This window comes from Dendropsophus ebraccatus, chromosome 4, assembly GCF_027789765.1.
Source record: "Dendropsophus ebraccatus isolate aDenEbr1 chromosome 4, aDenEbr1.pat, whole genome shotgun sequence".
Lineage (NCBI taxonomy): Eukaryota > Metazoa > Chordata > Amphibia > Anura > Hylidae > Dendropsophus > Dendropsophus ebraccatus.
Window position 1 is genome coordinate 147,670,876 of NC_091457.1, and position 21,165 is coordinate 147,692,040.

At 42.6% G+C, this 21,165-nt stretch overlaps 1 protein-coding gene across 3 annotated transcripts in view; it reads right to left on the minus strand.

The window, feature by feature from the left end:
- Positions 1-21,165, minus strand: part of DDR2 (discoidin domain receptor tyrosine kinase 2) — a 141,537-nt gene that overhangs the window by 14,194 nt on the left and 106,178 nt on the right. For all 3 annotated transcript variants that reach the window (XM_069967409.1, XM_069967410.1, XM_069967408.1), the window contains 7 exons: positions 19,596-19,779; positions 17,553-17,796; positions 17,254-17,316; positions 9,002-9,132; positions 7,091-7,289; positions 3,381-3,601; positions 2,027-2,154 (listed from right to left, as the gene is read on the minus strand). In XM_069967409.1, coding sequence (XP_069823510.1) covers positions 2,027-2,154; positions 3,381-3,601; positions 7,091-7,289; positions 9,002-9,132; positions 17,254-17,316; positions 17,553-17,796; positions 19,596-19,779 — 1,170 coding nt within the window. The remainder of the gene's footprint in view (positions 1-2,026; positions 2,155-3,380; positions 3,602-7,090; positions 7,290-9,001; positions 9,133-17,253; positions 17,317-17,552; positions 17,797-19,595; positions 19,780-21,165) is intronic.

Consider the following 21,165-nt stretch of genomic DNA (forward strand, 5'->3'; position numbering starts at 1 on the left):
TAGGGCTGCATCCAACTTCTTCAGTTAAAACCTGCTCTCCAATTGGTTGTCTGGTCAGTAAACTTTGTACTAGGAGAATTTATTTGTATGTGCAGTTATATGTATACACAGTACATGTGTCTTATCCAGGAATTGATGGAGTACTCATTTTCTATACTTAAAGTGACACTGTCACCTCCTTTGTGCATTCTGACATCTCTACACAGATGTAAAGGGTAAATTTAGCGGTTTTCATACCTTATTTTATATCATACGTCATGGTGCTTGTAAAAATGATCTTTTATTAACTGCAGATTGTGTTAAGTGGGCGGGGCCTCGCAGCATTAGCTCTACTTAGCCCCGCCCACAGTGGCACCATTGGTCCCGCCCCCTTGAGGCCCATTGGTGGGCCGACCTAGAGGGGGTGGGGCCTAGACCTTTAGGCCAGCCTGTCCCAATGGGCGGCGAGGGGGCGGGGCCAACGGTGGCGTTGTGAGCGGGGCTAAGTGGTGCTAATGCCGTGAGGCCCCGCCCACTTACCACAATCTGCAGTTGATAAAAGATGACTTTTTACTTGAACAAGCGCCATGACGTATGATATAAAAAAAGGTATAAAAACTGCAAAATTTACCCTTTACACTTGTGTAGAGATGTCAAAATGCACAAACGAGGTGACAGTGTCACTTTAAGATATTATATTGTCAATGGGCACACTATAATCCCTATGTCCATCTGTATTCCCCAAACCAACATTTTTTAAAAAGTATATTAAACACACAAATTTCTCTACCCTATTTCTTAAATGATTAGATAAACACACTGATGTATCTCTTTATGTCTACAGATTACCCTTAAAGGGGTTGGCCACTATAGTAAAATAGTTCAGTGTACAGTATTAGTAAGTGTAGTCACTGTATATACTGACAGCAGCTCCCTGGGAACCTCATAGAACTAAAATCAGACTCTTCTCCTCCAGGCTGCACTGTCCTGCCCTGTGGTGATTCTGTTCATATGATGGCCGACATGAAGGAGCATGTGACCATGTCCCACCCCTAAGTATCATTCATACACATATACAGGCTCAAAAGTGGACACAGGGGGAGGGGCATGGTCACATGCTTCTTCATGCGCGACCATCTTATGGACAGTCTTACCACAGGGCAGCACAGCCTGAAGGAGTGGAGTCTTATTTTAGTTCTATGAAGTACACAGGGGGCTGCTGTCAGTATATACAGTGAGTGCACAGGGAGCTGCTGTCAGTAAGTGCAGTGAGTACAATTAATAATACTGTACACTGAACTATTTTACTATAAAGTGGCCGACCCCTTTAATGATTTTTCCATGAGGTACCTTGTCTGTTTTATGACCTTTTCCTGGAATAAGAAAAAAAAAAGATTGCAGTAAAAACACTGCACCAGGCTTGTGAACACAGCCTTACATTTCTCCTAAAGATCCGCTGACGCATAACAGTCATGCCTGTCTACCTAAAGCTGGTTTAATATGAGTGTAATACAACTGCAATTTTTGCTCTCGTATTATGGCCACAAGACCCGGCCCGACCACAGGTAGTCCTAAACTAACCGCACCACTTGCATCCATAATATAAATGCAGCAATGTGGCTGTGGAATCCACATTCATTTCTGCAGCTGTAATCACAGCAATCCAGGCCCTCTTTCCCAAGATGTACAGAAGTTTCCCTCCAGTAGTCACAATAGTTCCCCCCAGAGCAGTCAGTCCTCCATAAATAATCACAGTATTGTCCTTATGTGCTTTACATTATAAGCAGAGTGTATTACCAGCAGTTCCCCTATAACATAGTAGCACTCATCTTCTTTAGTTAACCCCCTTTAAGACTATCCCCAGCAGGGCCCCCTTTTCTCTGTAGTCTCAGCTGTAATCCTTCCTCACCTTAAAATACATATTTAATTATTCTTAAGAATAGTCCTAAAGCTAATTACAAAGTAATATTACCATAAAGAACACTGTGAACATAGAAGGAACGACTATTAGGAGTCGGTTTCCCAATTCTTATGCCTGTTTACTCACCTGGCATTCTTGTTGGCATCAGCTCTAAGCATTTTTACAGCCACAAGAGTGGGCTGACCGATGGTTGTATCCAAAATCAGATCCTTGTCTAGGAAGGCCTCTACCCCTTCTGCTTCACAGAGATGAACCTACGAAAAATAATTTCAATCCATGAAAACGTTTCATAAAAGAGAACTTTTTTGCACCTTTTAGTCAGTTCAAAGAGCGACACTTAAAGGGGTTATCCAGCGTTAGAAAAACAAGGCCGCTTCCTGCCAGAGAGAGTTGGACTCTAGTCTCCAATGTGGGTGGGGACAGTCTTTTTTATATAGGTATACAGTATACTAAATAAAAAACGTATTTTGAATCGAAAAGGCAGGACAGTGCACATGTTAATGCACTAATGTGCATCAAGTGAGCAGGGCAAATATACTAGAATAATGTTGGTTAATCCTGCCAATTTTGATCATTTGAATTTTGAAAATTTGATATTGTGTCTCCCGAGAAGGCAGATCCTGAGGGACAAAAGGATTGAGCTGTTGGATTTAAAGTGACTCTGTACCCCAATCTGACCCCTCAAACTGCTTGTACCTTCGGATAGCTGCTTTGAATCCAAGATCTGTCCTGGGGTCCGTTCAGCAGGTGATGCAGTTTTTGTCCTAAAAAACAACTTTTAAACTTACAGCCCTGTGCCCAACGTCCGGGGCTTAGAATGTCTATGCATTAGGCTGGCACACCCTCTCTGTCCCTCCTCCCCGCCCTCATCATTAGGAATGCTCCAGGCAGATTGTCTCCTATTCCTCAGCTGTGTGAGCACGGCACATGGGCTGGATCGTTAAGGCACCTGTTCGGACAGGAGAATATGTTCCAGTGGCATTCCTAATTATGAAGAGGGTGGGGAGGAGGGACGGGGTGGTGGTGCAAAGTTAGGGCACAGATATTCTAAGCACCAGCCGCTGGGCATGGGGCTGCAAGTTTAAAAGTAGTTTTTTAGGACAATCACCTGCCGAACGGACCGCAGGACAGATCTTGGATAAAAAGCAGCTATCCGAAGGTACAAGTGGTTTGGGGGGCTCAGATTGTGGGTACAGAGTCGCTTTAAACATGCCCGTTCCTTTTGTTCTCAAGAGAGAAAAGCTGCCAACAGAGGTGCCTGGCAGTGGCTTACTCTCCTCACTCAGAACACCTTATGCTATGATGGGATTGAAAGAGGAAGGTGTCAGCCAAATCAGCATTTGACCATCAACTATCTAATGTAAATGGCCAATGTAACCGAATCGCAGCATGTTTTTGTGAGTGTGGAGCTATAATTTTTTTTAAATTTAATGCATGGAATCATTAGGATGAATAAAGTGTAAGAATAAAAAATACTGACCTCTCCAAACTGACCTTCCCCGAGCTTCTCTTTAAAAGTTAAATGCTTTCTTGGAAATTCTTCCACTGCCACCTCTTTACCAGATAGGAGATCCATTGTGATTGCCGGAACAGAGTAGGTGTTGCCACCAGTGACTCCTTGCAAGTTCACTATATCAGCCTCGGCATAGTGGGGTACACCATCAGCATTTGTAGGGAGAGCTAGTTTTCCAGCAGAACAGCCTAGCAAAATAAAAGTAACATAATAGTAGTTTTTAATACTGTTCCAATGTTTCTTCTTGCAGAGATTGCCTGATGGCATAAAGATATCTACGGACAGTGCTCCTGGATGAATTCCTGTAACAGTTTGCCGTATTTGCATGGAGAAACAGCACTTAACAAGAGCTATGTTAAAGGGGTATTCCGGCCAGGTAAAATACATGTTGAATCATCACCCCTCCTGGAGACTAAGGGTAGTATTACGTGGGCCGAGCAGGGCCCGATATTAACTGTAAACGAGCGCCGATCTGCTAGATCGTCACTCGTTTACTGGGCCTATTACACAGCTCGATAATCATTTAACAAGGGCTGCATGGACATAGTTACCGATGCCCTTACAGCCCTTGCTAAACTGGCATACATCACCTATCCATGGTCCAGGGCTCCTCTTGTGGTCCGCTTCTCCCCGCATCCCACGTGCTGCAGCTTCAGAGCGTCCTGTCTTAACTGACAGACCACTCAGCCAATCACTGGCCGCGGTGGTCCCGGCCTGTGATTGGCTGAGCTGCCTGTCAGCTAAGACAGGACGCTCTGAAGCTGCAATGCATGGGACCCGGGGAGAAGCGGAGCGCAGGAAGAGCCCTGGACCATGGATAGGTAATGTATTTATTTTGCTAATCGTCAGCTGCCGGCCGCGCACCGCTATTACACGTAGCGGTGCGCAGTCGGTGGCCGACAATTATAGGTCCAAACCTATATCAACTGCTGATCGTTGTGTTTATTACACGGAACGATAATTGGCTGGATAGGACCGATTTGTCCGATTATCGTTCCGTGTAATAGTACCCTAACAATTCATTCCATACTTATTATCTTTCCAGTCTCCTTCCCCAGTTATGAGCTGTTCACCCTGTCTCTGCTTTGATCACCCTCCACCTCCTCCCTCTGAGATTGCTCATGGCCGGCTGTCTCTGCACTCTGTAATCCTGGGAGGGTTAGTCTGAGGTCAAGTTGCTGGTGACCTTGGCATCACAGAGTGCAAAGACAGCCGGAATACCCCTTTAAAGCAGACCAGTCGGCAACCTATGGCTGACTAAACTAAAGCGTGGCCTGGCATTGGCCAGGAGCATTGCTAGAAACGCTCCTTCGGCCAATAATTGGCCCTCTTGAAAGCAATAAGCTGAGGAGCGGGGAAAATGTCTGATCCTTGACTGATCTTGTCTTAAGAGCAGGCTTTATAATTTATCCTTTTTAGTCTCTTCCTGTATAAATAGGGGATGTACGGCCGAAAACGATAAAGGGAAATTGACAGCACAGATATGCATCGCTGGTCGGCACTCGTTTGCGTCTGCCTGTAGTAAAAGGACCCTTAGCCATCTTCAAAAGCAGCCATTATCCAGACTTTTCCTTCTTGATGCCACTTTACAAAACTTTTATAATATGCAAATTATTCCTCTAATTTTTATTTCTGTCATTTAATAAAGTTGCAATTACATGGTTGTCACAGACACCTGGCCTTTTCTTTGTAGACTGCGAGGAATCCAAATAAAAGCAGATTTTCCAGGAATCGAAATTCGTCTGCTTAACAGAACAGTCAAAATGTGGTTTTAGTTATGGTGGATGTGTAGGAATCATAAACCACTACCAATTCTCTACAACATTGACTAGAAGTAGCTTCAGTTATATGCTCACGTCACCAGTGCTCTATTGCGACATTTCCTACATTCATGAAAGCATCGACTATGTGATACAGTATCCTCAGCTCTAACAAAATACTTTGGAATGGATTACAATCCTCCCTATATCTTTAGCCAAGAACAAAAACTCAGCAGTTTAACTGTTTAAATAGAAACTTACATCACAAAAACAGGGAGCATTTATATTGTTAAAGGGGTTATCCAGCGCTACAAAAACATGGCCACTTTCCCCCTACTGTTGTCTCCAGTTCAGGTGTTGTTTGCAATGAAGCTCCCTTTACTTCAATGGAACTGAGTTTGAAACCCCGCCCAATCTGGAGACAAGAGAGGGGGAAAAGTGGCCATGTTTTTGTAGCGCTGGATAACCCCTTCTCTGACTGTGTTGTTTAGGCCATGTTTATATTTGAAAGTAGTGGTATATGTCACCAAATTGTGGTGCACCAGTGCTGGGTCCATGGAGTTCAGTGGACTAAATACAGTCCACGGCTATGTTCCTACAACGTCCTTTTATCTGACATTTGACAGCCATCTTTTTGGCCAACATTGCATAACACGTCCATATCACGGAACCATAGCATGACGACACGCATTGGGTCTGGTCCGGGATCTTCTTTTGTAATATTTATTGTTTAATTTAATGCACTACCCAGTGGGATTCATATATATTTTTTTTTCATACCTGTTATTTTATAATTTATCGAGGTGTCAAGAGATTGAATATGTGGGCAATAGAGATGATCGAACATCGGGAAATCTTAGGTTCGATCAAACCTTCCGCATTTCATTCCCGATGTCTTCCCGTTCTGTGGGGAAGGTGGAGATTGCCCGGGTACCGCCTAGAAAACAGGGATACAACCTATTACCTAGGTTCGAGAAGGTTCGAGTTCGATCGAACCTATGATTTACCAATGTTCGATCATCTCTAGTGTCCAGCACAGTGGCTCAGTGGTTCACACTGTAGCCTTGGAGTTCTGGGGTCCTGGGTTTAAATGCCACCATGGGCAACATCTGAAAAGAGTTTGTATGTTATCTCCAGGTTTTAAACATTTTTGTTGCTTTTGAAATGATATGTTTAAAGGGGTAGTGCACCCAAATTTTTTTTCTTTCAAATCAACTGCTGCCATGAAGTGCCAGAGATTTGTAATTTACTTCTATTAAAAAATCTCAAGCCTTCCAGTACTTATCAGCTGCTGTATGTCCAGCAGGAAGTGGTGTTTTCTTTCCTGTCTGACACAGTGCTCTCTGTTGCCTCCTCTGTCCATGTCAGGAACTGTCCAGAGAAGGAGCAAATCCCCATAGAAAACCTTTCCTGCTCTCCAGACTGGAATCAATACCACTTCCTGCTGGGCATACAGCAGCTGATAAGTACTGGAAGGCTTGAGATTTTTTAATAGAAGTAAATTACAAATCTCTGGCACTTCATGGCAGCAGTTGATTTGAAAGAATTTTTTTTTGGTGCACTACCCCTTTAAATAAAGGTTACTTGGAATTGTGATTTGGTGGTGAGTGCGCCGATTCTTATAGTGTCTTTCTGTTTTTCTTTTATCCCTACATAGGCTGGCACTGTGAGCTCTGATTGGATAGTCTGAGAATGTGTAGGGGCATGCCCCCAATTGGTAACACCCAGCTGCTTATTCAGTCATAGATCTCTAGTAAGAATAACAGCACATGACAAGGCTGTAAGAAGAGAGTTGCCAGAATTGTTATTACATGGGCATTACATGTATTTGCTAAAACAGACAGGTCAGCAATGGTGACAATGATCTTTAACAGACTGAGGTATTCAATTGTGTTAATAAAACGTTCTAGAACATACCAGCTTCCTCCTCCACTACCGCTTGTGCTGTGAGCTCCTGATAGTCTGGCCCAAGGGGAAATATCCTATCATAGGTGGAGTTGGATTCATGTTCACTAGTTGACATAGATTCATGCCTTCGATTTGCACTGAATGTATTGGAATCACTGGGGATCGAGAGACTGACTGTCAGCTCCTCATCCAACATCCTTCTGGAGGCCTGAAAATAAAAAGGAAACATAAAAAGACAGCAATGAAAGTTTGTTGACATTCCGCCAAAAATATTTTAAAAAACAACATAAATTTGTTACTGCTCTAATCCTGTAATCGGAGGATAAAGGTAACATGCCATTTGTACTACACAATAAAAATGAAACGCAAAACATACACATATATATATATGAAGTTTTAAAAACATTTTATGGTACATTAAAAAAAATGTGTAATCACAAAAAGTTCTATCAACTATAAAAAACAATTTGTTATGTTAAATATATTTTTTAGGAACTTTTAACTTTGGTGATTTTTTTTAAATTTTCCATTATACGGTCTATATAAAATATTCCTGAAATCTTGTAGTTTTCATTCTGACCTCTAGGCCTAAAACTAAACTGATACTTCTTGTTCTGTCTGTGATAATAAGTAGGAGACTGCTGGAAAGTGATCTGTACAGAATTGCAGTAAAAGTTGACGCAAGTAGATAGAAACAATAGATAGCGCTTAAAGGTCAGCCTCCCCCCCCCCCATGGAATCACCTCTACAGAGGTAACAGAACATGCCAACAAATGTGTCCCATACAAACAATAGTTTCTGGAGATGTTCACTATGGCTATGTTCATACTATGTAAGAGGCTGGCCGTTCTGTGACCCAGCTGGGTCACAGAACAGCCGGTCTCTGAAAAGATCATCCTGGCCGGTACTGCAGTACCTTTCGGGCCGCAGAGTTCTGATGCAGGGGCATCTGTGTGCACCTGCATCAAAACTCTCCACTGCACGCTATGGCCAGAGCCGCTCGCTTCAAAATGTGCACTGAAAGGGTTTTTTGCGGCCGCTATTCAATGAATAGCAGCCGCAGAAAACTGACATGTCAGTTGTTTGCGGCGCCGCTAGGGATCCCGGCCGGAGCATATACTTTGTGGGATCCCTGAGACAGCAAGGTAATGTATATTTTCGTAATAATCACGGCTGGTGTACAACGGCCGTGGTTTTACTAAAATATACGTTGTGTGAACATAGCCTATGTCTGTATCCATGAGGCTTGCCATAAAGCATGTCACTAAATGCTGTTAAAAAACCACTAAGGCAAGATGGCTGCCCTCATTATGCTATACTAAAAATAAAATAAATTACAATCATAAAATAAAAAACAGATTAGGAAAAAAAAGAACATGTCATTGTCTGGATCCAGTCATTTAAAACAAATCTAGGTGATACAAATACAACAATGCAAAAGTCCAACTTGCCCCAACTTGGTACAGCTATGCTGATGGCAGAATAAAAAAAAGCTCTTGGAAGGAGAAAATGAAAAAACAAGAACGTCCCTGCCAAAACTGTCTGCGTCAGGATTTTTTCTTGTGAACCAGTTACTAGTTTACAATAGAGCTATGGTCTCAAGTTACAATGTTTTCAACTTGCAATTCATCATAGAACAAATAATAATAACGAATAATGTTACCTTAGGGATCAAGTGCATTGGAAATACACTTAGTAATCAAAATGGTGTAATTGGAGACATTTACCTTATTTTACCTTGAAATTTGTCATGAACATAAAATGAAAACTAGTCACCCAGCTCTACTGCCTGGCTATAGCCATCACATATATGGATGATAATAAAAAACTAAAATATACAGAAGACAAATAATATGACAATACATAACAATGATATCATCTCAGCTAATTATAGAGGCATAATAAAAGGTCTCATTGTACCTTCTCTAGCATCTTCTGCCAAAACTGTCGCCACAGGATAATCACAATGATCGCTACTAGTATAAAGATGATGGCCACTAAGCAACCAATCAGGAGGCGTGTATTGCTGTCATCTATTTTAAGGGTGGGGTCTAAGAAGAGAATAACATATTTGTGTTATTACAGTATTACACATTGGTTTACCTAAGTGTTTATACAAAATGTCCTTCCCCCAGTTCTGAGCTAATGTAAACAGGGACTTGTTTACATTAACCGTCTTGGAAGGGAGTGGGGAGGAGGGGGAGACAGAGAGAAAAGCTCACACAAAGTTTTTTGTGTCTTCAGCAGAAAGCAGCAGCTGAAAACTGGGAAAAGGAGACTTAAAAGATAACAACAAGTATGAAAGGAATTTTTGGTCTCACCATGGGCAACAACATATCAAAAGTTATGTTGGAGCGGAATGCCCCCAGTAATACTCCCAGAATACTTTAAGCTAGCTGTGGCTACTTGTGATTAACTTTTCAGGTAGCACATGGACGTCACTGTTAAGGCTGTGTTCACACATGCATTAACATTACATTTCATTGTGTTACTGCATCATTTCATTGCAGACATTAATTATTTAATTGCCATCCAGCCGTCTTTCATTACGTTACTGCATTGAAACTCCAACTCTTAGGCTATGTTCACACTATGTAAGTTTCCGGCCGTAGCGCGTTCCGTGAATAAGCGGCCGGAGACTTACGTAGTTTGCGTACAATGGAAAGTATACGATGTACGGCTGCACAGTTTACACTACGTACGAACTTACGCCCGGATCGTACGCAACACCGTAAAAAATGAACCAGAACATTGTTTGCGGATGAAAATGCCGTAACTTACGCCCGTAGCGTAACATGCGGTCCTGTACGTAGTGGTGATTTCTTCATTTTTGCAGCTTTTTGTGCCGATCCAAAAGGTTCTGTGGGGTGTCCGGGGCTAGGCGAAGCTTTCCAAGTAAAAGACCGCTGTCAGAGCACTACGTAGGGCACTCGGGAAGCGTAAGTAGACTACGGGCGTAAGTTCGCGGTCCGTATGTAGCCGGCCGCAAGTAGCGTAAATCTCCGGCCGGAGTTTACCGCGTATATGTCCGGCCGCGAAAATATGAGGCCGGACATATACGCAGTGTGAACATAGCCTTATGATGTGTTTACGCAAAGAGATTTATCTGACAGATTTTTGAAGCCAAAGCCAGATACAGACTATAAACAGAGAACAGGTCATAAAGGAAAGACTGAGATTTCTCCTCTTCTCAAATCCATTGGTGGCTTTGGCTTCAGAAATCTGTCAGATAAATCTCTGTGTAAACGCACCATTAGGCCAGGTTCACACTATGTAACAGTGCGGCTGTATTTGCGGCTGTAATTGTGCGGCGGTATTTTTGGTGGTTCATGCGTACGCTGGAAAGTATACGATATACGGCTGCACAGTGCACACTATGTATGAATCTACGGCCCTATCGTAAACGGACCCGTAAAAAATGAACAAGACCATTGTTTGCGGCTGGAAACGCGGCCGTGGATTGACAGGCGGTCCGTACGGAGTACTTCAAAAATAGCCGGCAATGATGCCGAATGCCGATGCCTCTAATAGTTAATATATTAAATTAATAAAACACATTTTCTTTGTAATAAAGTCCCTTTCGTTGTTCAATAATTTAATTCTAACGAATCCATTGTTTTGCAATTAAATATACTGTTAAAATAAATATATATATAAATAAATGTATATTTATATATATATTTATTTTTTGACAGTATATTTAATTGCACAATGATGGATTCGTTAGAATTAAATTATTAAACAACGAAACTGAATTTATTTCAACGAAAATGTGTTTTATTAATTAAATATTAATTAGTACAGGAAGCTCCATAAGCCGTTAATTCATATGCCGGCAATAGAGCTTTCTGTACTAATCATCACTTTACTTTAATTAAAACATCAAATGTTTCTTCTAATTATGTTATCACAATAGCATTATAAGAAGAAACATTTAGAATTATATGTGCGCCCAGCTGATTGGCTGATCGGCTGAGCGCACATATAATTAGCGGGTCCGCAGCACAGTGACTTCATTGTGCTGCGGACCAGCGAAGAGGACATATCGGGGTGAGTATAGAGCTCTCCCCACCCCCTCCCCAGCACTGCACCCCTCCCAGCAAGGAAGGGGGGGTCACTTAACCCCTTCCTTGCTGGGATGGGTGCAGTCTGACATCAGTCTGGCCCCCAAGGGGTTAAGAGGGATGCAATACATCCTCCCTTAACCCCTTGGGGGCCAGACTGTAAGCAGCGATCTATAAAGATGCTGCATACTGTAAGGAGCACAACACCGCTCACAATGATGGGTGTTGTGCTCCTGTTTGTGTGTTTTTTGTGTGTTTCTCCCTTTGTTTTTCAGATATTGGTATCCTGGGGATTACGTCGGATTCCGTGGACTACGTCGATGACCAGCGGTTGTTTGTTGTTTTTTTTTTTTTATAAAATGGTCAATGAGGGGTGTGGGGGTGTTTTTATTTGAATAAAAAAATGTTCTTGTCTTTATTTCTTTACTTTATAGCCGTCTAATAGACGAAATCCATTACTAAGTTGGGGCCTAGTGTTAGCCGGTATAAAATGGCTAACACTAACCCCCTATTATTACCCCAGTACCCAATGCCACTAGGGGTACTGGGAAGAGCCGGGTGCCAGTGGTCCCGGAGCGTCAAAATTGGCGCTCCTGGACCGGGCGGCAGCAGGCTGGTAAGATTTAGGCTGGGGAGGGCCTAAACCAATGGCTCTTCCCACCCTGGTGTTACCAGGCTGCTGTCGTTTGGTTTTTAACCCGGCTGGTTATAAAAATAGGGGGGACCCTATGCGTTTTTTTTTAATTATTTATTTATTTTAACAACCGCTGGTCATCGACGTAGTCCACGGAATCCGACGTAATCCCCAGGATACCGATATCTGAAAAACAAAAAGGGAGAAACACACAAAAAACACACAAACAGGAGCACAACACCCATCATTGTGAGCGGTGTTGTGCACCTTACAGTATGCAGCATCTTTACAGATCGCTGCTTACAGTCTGGCCCCCAAGGGGTTAAGGGAGGATGTATTGCATCCCCCTTAACCCCTTGGGGGCCAGACTGATGTCAGACTGCACCCATCCCAGCAAGGAAGGGGTTAAGGGAGGGGTGCAGTGCTGGGGAGGGGGTGGAGAGAGCTCTATACTCACCCCGATGTGTCCTCTTCGCTGGTCCGCAGCACAATGAAGTCACTGTACTGCGGACCAGCTAATTATATGTGCGCTCAGCCGATCAGCCAATCAGCTGAGCGCACATATAATTCTAAATGTTTCTTCTAATAATGCTATTGTGATAACATAATTAGAAGAAACATTTGATGTTTTAATTAAAGTAAAGTGATGATTAGTACAGAAAGCTCTATTGCCGGCAATATGAATTAACGGCTTACTGGAGCTTCCTGTACTAATTAATATTTAATTAATAATACACATTTTCGTTGAAATAAAATCAGTTTCGTTGTTCAATAATTTAATTCTAATGAATCCATCATTGTGCAATTAAATATACTGTCAAAAAATAAATATATAGATAAATATACATTTATTTATATATATATTTATTTTAACAGTATATTTAATTGCACAATGATGGATTCGTTAGAATTAAATTATTGAACAACAAAAGGGACTTTATTACAAAGAAAATGTGTTTTATTAATTCAATATATTAACCATGAGAGACATCGGCATACTGCAGAGGATCGCTAACCCCGGTAATAGCGATTCATGTAAACTGTGTTCCCTGCTTTCCCAGATGCATCCAGAGGTGTTTGCATCACTTTCTTAAGATTTTATTTGTTATTTTTAGTTGAACCAGATTTCCAAGTAAATGACCGTATGTTTTCAGCCGCATGTCTATTTTTTCCCACGGCCTTAGTTTCATCCGCACATTTACAGCCGCATAAAAAATACAGCCGCACAGTTACATAGTGTGAACCTAGCCTAAGTTAAGGTGCAATGCAGGATTGTGGCTGCGGCTTGTATCAACATGTGTGAGAGAGCCCATCTATAACTTAGCACCTCTATACATACAATACCTAAAGGGGTACCCTGGCATGTTAAAAAAAAATTAAATTTAATGCCGCTCCTACATACAACATAAACATTCTATTTTTACTTTGCCATGCTCCTATGGTGTCCTCCTGTGACCCCGCTAAAAGCTGCTGCCACCACTTCCAAGGCTGACTCGTCTTAGCAGTGACAGCCTGCGCAGCCAATCACTGGAACTGAGACTGAGATGGGACAGCGCTGCTACCAGTAATTAGCTGAGCGGGCTGTCACTGCCAAGACAAGTCCAGTACGGAAGTGGTGACGGCGGCTTTCAGCAGGGGGACCTAGAGATACCGCACGAGGACACCAGGGGAGCATGGTTTGGTAAAATTAGCCTGTTTATTATGTTGTTAATAAAGGCAACGTTATATATAAAAAGTGCAGAGTATACCTTTAAGGCAAGATACAGCATAAGCAAACTAGTATTGAATAAGATTTTTTTCTTGTACGTTGTTAGGTTGCGTGCACGCTGAGGAATCCGCATGGATAACCTGCTGCAGATTCCGTAGTGTACATGCACCCTTAGGGTCCTATTTCACGGGCTAAGCAGGGCCCGAGCAATGATGTAAATGAGCGCCGATCTAATAAATCGGTGCTCGTTTACTGGGCCTATTTCACGGCCCGATGATCGTTGAGCGAGGGCTGCAGGAACATCGTTACCGATGTCCTTGCAGCCCTTGCAGCATACATTACCTAGCAGGGCTTCTCCTCCGCTCAGTCTTCCTCCCCGGGTCCCACGGTGCAGCATCAACTCCGGTGAGGCCTGTGTGAGCTGTCAGACAGCTCAGCCAATTACTGGCCGCGGCGGACCTGGCCTGTGATTGGCTAAATGGTCTGACCGCTCAGTCAGGCCGCTCCCGAGCTGCTGATGCTGTGTCGTGGGACCTGGGGAGGAAGACGGAGCAGAGGAGAAGCCCTGCTAGGTAATGTATGCTGTGCTTCTAAAATCGTCGGTCGCCCGCCGCGCAACGTTATTCCACCGTAGCGATGCGCGGTGGGGGACCGATGATTTTAGGTCTGGCCCTAAATAAACGATCAGCCGATGACACGATCATCGGCTGATTGTTTTTTCTATTGCAGTAAGTAATGGGACACTACAACCTCTTGTTTGCGAAAAACTTGTTTCTCTTTATATATATATCTTGCAATTTTCACAATGTAGATGAAAAAATCTCCAACATACAGATAAACATAAAAAAAGAAAAACGTCACCACAGTGTGTTGGACAGACGCAAGATGATCTTCACACCCTGGATTGGTGCTAGCAAGTCTCTGTCTTATCTGTATGTTGGAGATTTTTTCATCTTTATTGTGAAAATTGCAAGATATATATATATATATATATATATATAAAGAGAAACAAGTTTTTCGCAAAAAAGAGGTTGTAGTTTCCCATTACTTATTGCATTGGACTTAATACCAAGTGAGCGGCTTGGTTTGGGACCTGGTCACACAGCTTGAATAGCACCAGCGGTATTTTTCTATATACAAAGAACGTTTTCTCTATTCCACCGAGCGATAATCAGCCGAATCGGGCCGATTATCGCTCCCGTGGAATAGGCCTTAGTCTATAGTAAGACTTGGAAAAATTTGTTTCATACCGTAAAAACTTTACTGCATCATGACCTACCATTGTGTAATGGTGTCCATACATGTTTAATTCCAATTACCTGTCCTGGCTTCTACATACACTGGAAGAACAATTGGCTCAAGCATTGATCCACCCTTCTCTCCACTGACATCATCTGTCAATGCAGAGCTCGGAGGCAGGTTCGGCCAACTTTAATATAAGATGTCAAAGTGGTGTGGCCTAGATTCTTCTGTTACTTAGGCTATGTTCACACTGCCTATGAATCCGTCCGTAGTGCGAACCGCGAATATACGCAGGTAGTTTTGAGGTTGATGCGTTCGCTTGAAAGTATACAATATACGCCCGCACAGTGCACACTACGTATGAGCTTACGGCCGGATCGTATACGGCGCCGTGAAAAATGAACAAGACCATTGTTTGAGGACGGAAATGTTAATACTCACGGCCGTGGATTTCCATGCGGTCCCGTACGAAATACTTATTTCAGCCAAATTGAACTTGATTTTTCGATCCAAAAGGTTCTGTGTGGTTAACGGGGCTGGGCGAAGATTTCCAAGTAAATGACCTGCCTCAGATCGCTTCGAAACAAGCTAGGAGAGCATAACTGTACTACGGGCGTATGTTAGCGGTGCATACGCATCCGGCCGCATGTCGATTTTTCGCACGTCCGTAGTTTCAGCCGCACATGTTCGGCAGCGTAAGATCTGCGTACAGATTCGTACGCAGTGTGAACATAGCCTAAAGCTGCAACACTCTGTGGTCTGAATATCTGCCCCCGTTGCTGTTTGATTGACATGAATGGCTCAGCTTATAGTGCCATGCCCTGCTCAAATCCTGCCCATACGGGGTTGTTTCCAATTTATGGCACAGGTGTGGTGATTTTTTGAAGTCGTGGCCTGAGTTTTTACCCTCTTTGCCAACAGAGACACAGGAACAGCTCTCTCTCAGCACATATGATTTGAGCAACGGCGTTGAAAGCTTAGACCATGCCCCTTTGCCATTGAAGCCACGCCTCTTTGACACTTTCACACAGCTGTTATAATAGTGATTTTTTTGTAAAGAAAGAAACGAAGACAACTTTTAAAGCTATGTGTTTTTTGCACATATAACTATTAGTGTGACTTAACCTTGTGAGCGTTCTTTAGCTGTTAGTAGGATAGTATGTGTTCTATTATCCCACACTGCTAGCAAGGCTACTTAATGGACATTCTGTACAATAGAGGTGCCAAACCTTATCTTGGGGTCCACAGTCAACTCTGAGGGTCCCTTTACACTGGAAGATGGCTACTCAATAAGAGTACTGACTGTCTATGTACAAGTTGACAACACAAATGATCTTTCCCATGCCCACACTTAAAGTGTACCTCTCATGAAGTACGCTGACCCAATTGGCATGAAAATTCAGGTATCCATGGATATAACCATGACAGGTCGGTTCTGTGCACAATACTAAATGGATCACAATGGGCCTTGTGCATAGTACCGACTTGGTGTAATGGATTTCACACTGATCGGGGCAGCGTACTTGCCAGCTACACTTTACACTTCAGCATTATTGGCTGCATATTCCCTGATAACATAAGGCAATGTGCAGCATTTTACAATTTTAGTGGGTGAACAAAGATGAAATGAGCCAACAAATTAGCATTTTCTCTTTAATATGGACCAATTATTGCGAACAATCATTTGCAGAATAATCAACCAATGTGAAGAGGCCTTAAAGGGAATCTGTTGGGGGGTAGGGTCTGCGTGCTGATAGATTCCCTTTTAAAGTGAATGTTCTATCAGGTACATTCACTTTAAGTGTTGCACATGAACGGAACGCGCTGGCGTGGGGAAGCCGATGCCGCTGTCCTTTTCTTTGAACCGCAGCCTGCTTCCTGCCTAAGTCTATTACCGAGCACTGGCCTGAGCTGAAGCGCTCTATTAGAATTACTGGAGCCTCGTCATAAAGGGGAGGGGGTTTTCCTCCCACTAGAGATGGGCTGGCCGGGCTGGTGCTCGGTAATAGATCGGCATCGTGCGTGGGAACCGGGTCACAGTCCGAAAAGTAGACGCTTCCCTTGCTGTGGCGCTGTTCAATTCATGTGCAACACTTAAAGCGAATGTACCTGATGGTAAATTCACTTTAAGGGCAATGAACCACATGTGGCCTCCAAGACACAAGATTTAGGACCCCAGCTTTTCAGTAATTTTTCCATCATACCATAATCTGCCAGATTTTTAGACTTATTTTTTTTATTAATGTTAAATAGTGTTCAGCAGAGTTGCCAAACTGTTCGGTGTCGGCAACGTTATTGAAACCCAAACATCTGGCATTTGACTCCCGGCATCCTGAGAAGTTGGATGCAGCCCTAGGGCTGCCAGGAAAACATTAATACGGCCATAGGCTGCATCGGACTTCTCCATACGCCGGGAGTCAAATCCCAAACAGTTCAGCAACTCTACTTACCACTAATGTTAAAGGAGCCTACTATTACGATCCTAAAAGATTGCGAGATAAGATATTTCTTTGTATCTACATACCATATGTAGTTGGAACACTAGCCGGCCGTGGAGGACTTAATGAATTGTTGTACATGGCAGCATCTGTTGACATCGAGGAAACATATTGGTGAAACATGATAAAATACTTTTACATAGAATTACAGAGATAACAAAAGTGTGAATACTGACATGTTCACAATGTCCCAGTGTATTCCCTGACACTTTCTGCTCTCCCTAAAGTAAAGAACTCCTTGCAGCAGTGGATATTCGGTTAGTAGAACAAGAGATCCCTAAAACTGAATGCAAGAAAATTTTTTTTTTTAGATTCCGATACTTACCAGACTGAAAGGTGATCTCACTGAACATCATCCAGGAGTCAGCAAAATAGTACTGGCACTTGATAGCTCTGGCCATACGGTTATGAAGCTGCACGGTGACGTAGCGTGCGCTGGGATTGGCATCATCCATTATCAACACCGAGATGACGGAATTGGCTTCCCATTCATTTGCTTCCGATCTAAAGAAACACTGCACTTCCTTGAAGATTTTCACTCCCTTTGAGAACATGTTATTGCAATGAACCTGAAAAGTTAAGGAACAAATGGAGTAGTAGAGTTTCATGAATTCAAAAAAATTACAGAACTTTTACAATATTGAATGTCATCTGGGATTGATTTGCACATTTGGTCTTTTACACAATACAGCTGGCAGAAGTTTTATGGAAGTAACTTCAAGGGTATTTCCAGTACTTTAATGCTTATGGCTTTTTTTATTACCCCCAGCACCCCCACCTGATCAGCTGATTGGAGAGACTTAAGTGCATGTGTTATTGATCTGGACCATTGTTTACGAGGCACCTACAGCTGGTAACTGCTGCTTACGCTATTCACTATTACAGATGTAGCCACCGACAAACACATTGGCCGTGCACCATGGTAAGTATGGACAGGACCAGGGGCTCTTTTTATTACCCTGCTTTAGTACTGATGGGAACAGCAATGATCATAGTACAATAAGCACCGTGTGGGTATTAGGGCCACAATGTCACTGTGACATCATGGTTTGGCGGTGGCCACATCTGTACATGTAACTTATTTTTCCATGGCAAAAATATGGGGCTGACCTGCAAATCCATGCAAGATTTAGCCCTAATGTTTTCATGTATGACACTTATGTTAACAGCAATTGGGGCAAATTTACTAATGGAAATTTACCAGAATTGTAACGTAATTAGGCCAAAAAACTTATTTACATGACGTAGAGCTCATTTATTATGAATTGTAGACATTGTTCTCAATTGTTGGGCAAAAGGGTGTAGTCTTGGCAAAAGGTACATGGCTTAAAGGAGAAGGTGTGCGGGAACAAAGAAGCTCTACTTATCTATCCCTGTGCCCCCGAAGTGCTGCCTTACCACTCATGGACCCCTGCTGGGCTCCTGGACCTCCTGATTCTGTAACGTCACAACCTGAGCTTAAGAATGCCTGCTCAACCAGTCAGTGACATCAATTGGGCGGGACACCAATGCAGTCACTGAATGGCTGCTGAGTTGTGACAAAACTAGAATGAGGGAGAAAGTGTAGCCCAGAAGGCTGGGTCCTGCAGCCAATTTTTTATTTTGTCCAGAGTTCCCCTTTAGGGTGCGCTCACACGTACAGGATCTGTAGCAGATTTGATGCAAATGAATTCTGGGCCATCAAATCTGCTGCAGATTCAAATCTGTGCCATCAAATCTGCTGCAGATCTGATCAGATCCTGTACGTGCAGTGCTTCCTGCATCTGTAACTTTAGGACATATAATATACCCAGGCGTAGAGATGCACATATGACCATACCACTTCCCCCTCAGTGTCCTGTATATGCCTATGAAGGATGCCGAAGGTGGAGCGTGTGGAGAAGGAAGCCCAGCACTCACCAGATAAATTCGAGTTTATTTATATAGTGCAATATAAAGGGCCGAGCTTCCTTCTACACATACTACTGGACTGGCCAACCTTGTGCACCACCAACTCACAGTGCCGTCTACCTATCTCCTAGAAGGAGGAGTGTGGTCATGCCATATTATGGATGAGATCATTGTTCTGGCACAGCAAGGGGGGGTGGGGTTCCCTATACAATCACTGCAGGACAGGACGGCAGAAGCAATTGTAAGTGATTATATGGCATAAAGTTAGTGATGCAGGAAGCAGATAAAGATGGACAGTCTTCAAAGGGATTATCTGCAGCACAGAGAAGGGCCTATCTGTTCTGCTCTCCGCCGCTCCACCTCCTCCTTCTGGCCATCTTTATATTATTTTACAACAACAATATCTAAATTTCACTAATAAATAATAACTAGTAATAATAATATTAAAATAAAAATGTTTATAGGCTTAAAAAAAAACCTTCATTGTTGTGAAATTTCTTATTCGGTCAAATTCAAACATGATTTCCACATATCCATTAGGGAAGCTTTCATTGCTCCAACCAACATAATCATATCCAGGCCACATGTGGTACTCATGTGTCAGAGTGAAGTCATCCAGCCCCGATACCCCGTCAGTCAGCTGGCCGAGCCCTTCCGTCATGCTGAAATGGATAGGAAAATAAATAGTTAATGGGTAAAATGCCAGATACATCTGCGCAAAACAACTTAAGAATAGATTTTCCAGGTTGCATATTAACCAGAAAACAAATCTTGTATTCTCTGATGTAATTCATCTAAGTTATTATTACAAAGAAAATAAAATTGCTTAAAGTATGGAATAGCAAACTGTGAAGGTAAAGGCCACTCAAAACTGCAACTTTTGGCCAAAGTCGGACCTTGATGTGGCAGAAAACCTGCTAATTAGCACTGGAAATGTACGAAGGGGTACGTTACTTTTCATTGCGGCTACACATAGCCTCTGGTTATATCCTTACAAAAAGAATCTGGTCATCTGCTTCTAATTTTTGTGTTTTCTTTTCCTTTGTTGTTGTATGATGGATGATTTCACACTGAAATTTGTTTTTGTTGGTATATGTAACATCGCTGTCTGTTATGTTTATATGGAAAAGATTAATTTCTTCCGGTCTGATGGCTGTCGTTCCATATGTGTTGTAAGACCTGAGCACATGGCTCAGTCTAACATCGTATGGTGTTTCTGCACATTGCACAGGTATTGTCCTCTAGTTTTGTATCTGTGTGACATGGCGTCCAATGGGACGTACATTAATCAGGTATAAAAGTAAAACTAATAGATGAAGAGAATAACATTGATTAGATTGTGACAATGGTGCCTGTCAATGGGTGGGATATATTTTTTAAAGAAATCAATAGGGGTTGTGATCGCAAGCAATGTTTAAATCTATTATATTTGTTATACACTGGCCACTAGGTGTCTCCCTTTTTATGAAAATGTGGTCCATGCTCCCTCCGTGCTGATATTTGGTCTTTTCCCTAATAAAATAAGAGACCAAACACAGGAAGTCCTTGATATTGATTGACAGCCATTCCTGAGCTCGCACAGAGCGGTACAAGTCTTCACTGTGCATCTGTACAGCTGCTTTGAGTTCACATTTAGTAGCAGAAAATCCTGAGGGTGCTCGCATTTTATGGTCAGCTCTCCTGTCACACAGCACCAAAACCTCTGTAACCACACAGTGACATTATACTGACTGAATTGTTACAAAACAAACAGCATTTTCTCCTGGTAAGCTGCAGAGCTGATAATAGAATTAGCAAAATGAATTGCCCTCAGTTGATGTAGAGCCTGCACGACGAACAGGGGTCTTTCTAAATATAAGCAATTTTTTCTCTTTTTTTGAACAGAGAAAAGACCAAATATCAGCACGGAGGGAGCATGGATCACAGTTTTGATTGTGATCACACAAACTGTTGATTTCCTAAAAAACTAATTCACGGCAGTGCCTTTTTAAGTTCCCCATACAAGTTATTCTAATGTCGGCTGAACCTGCTGCTCCGATCAGTATAAA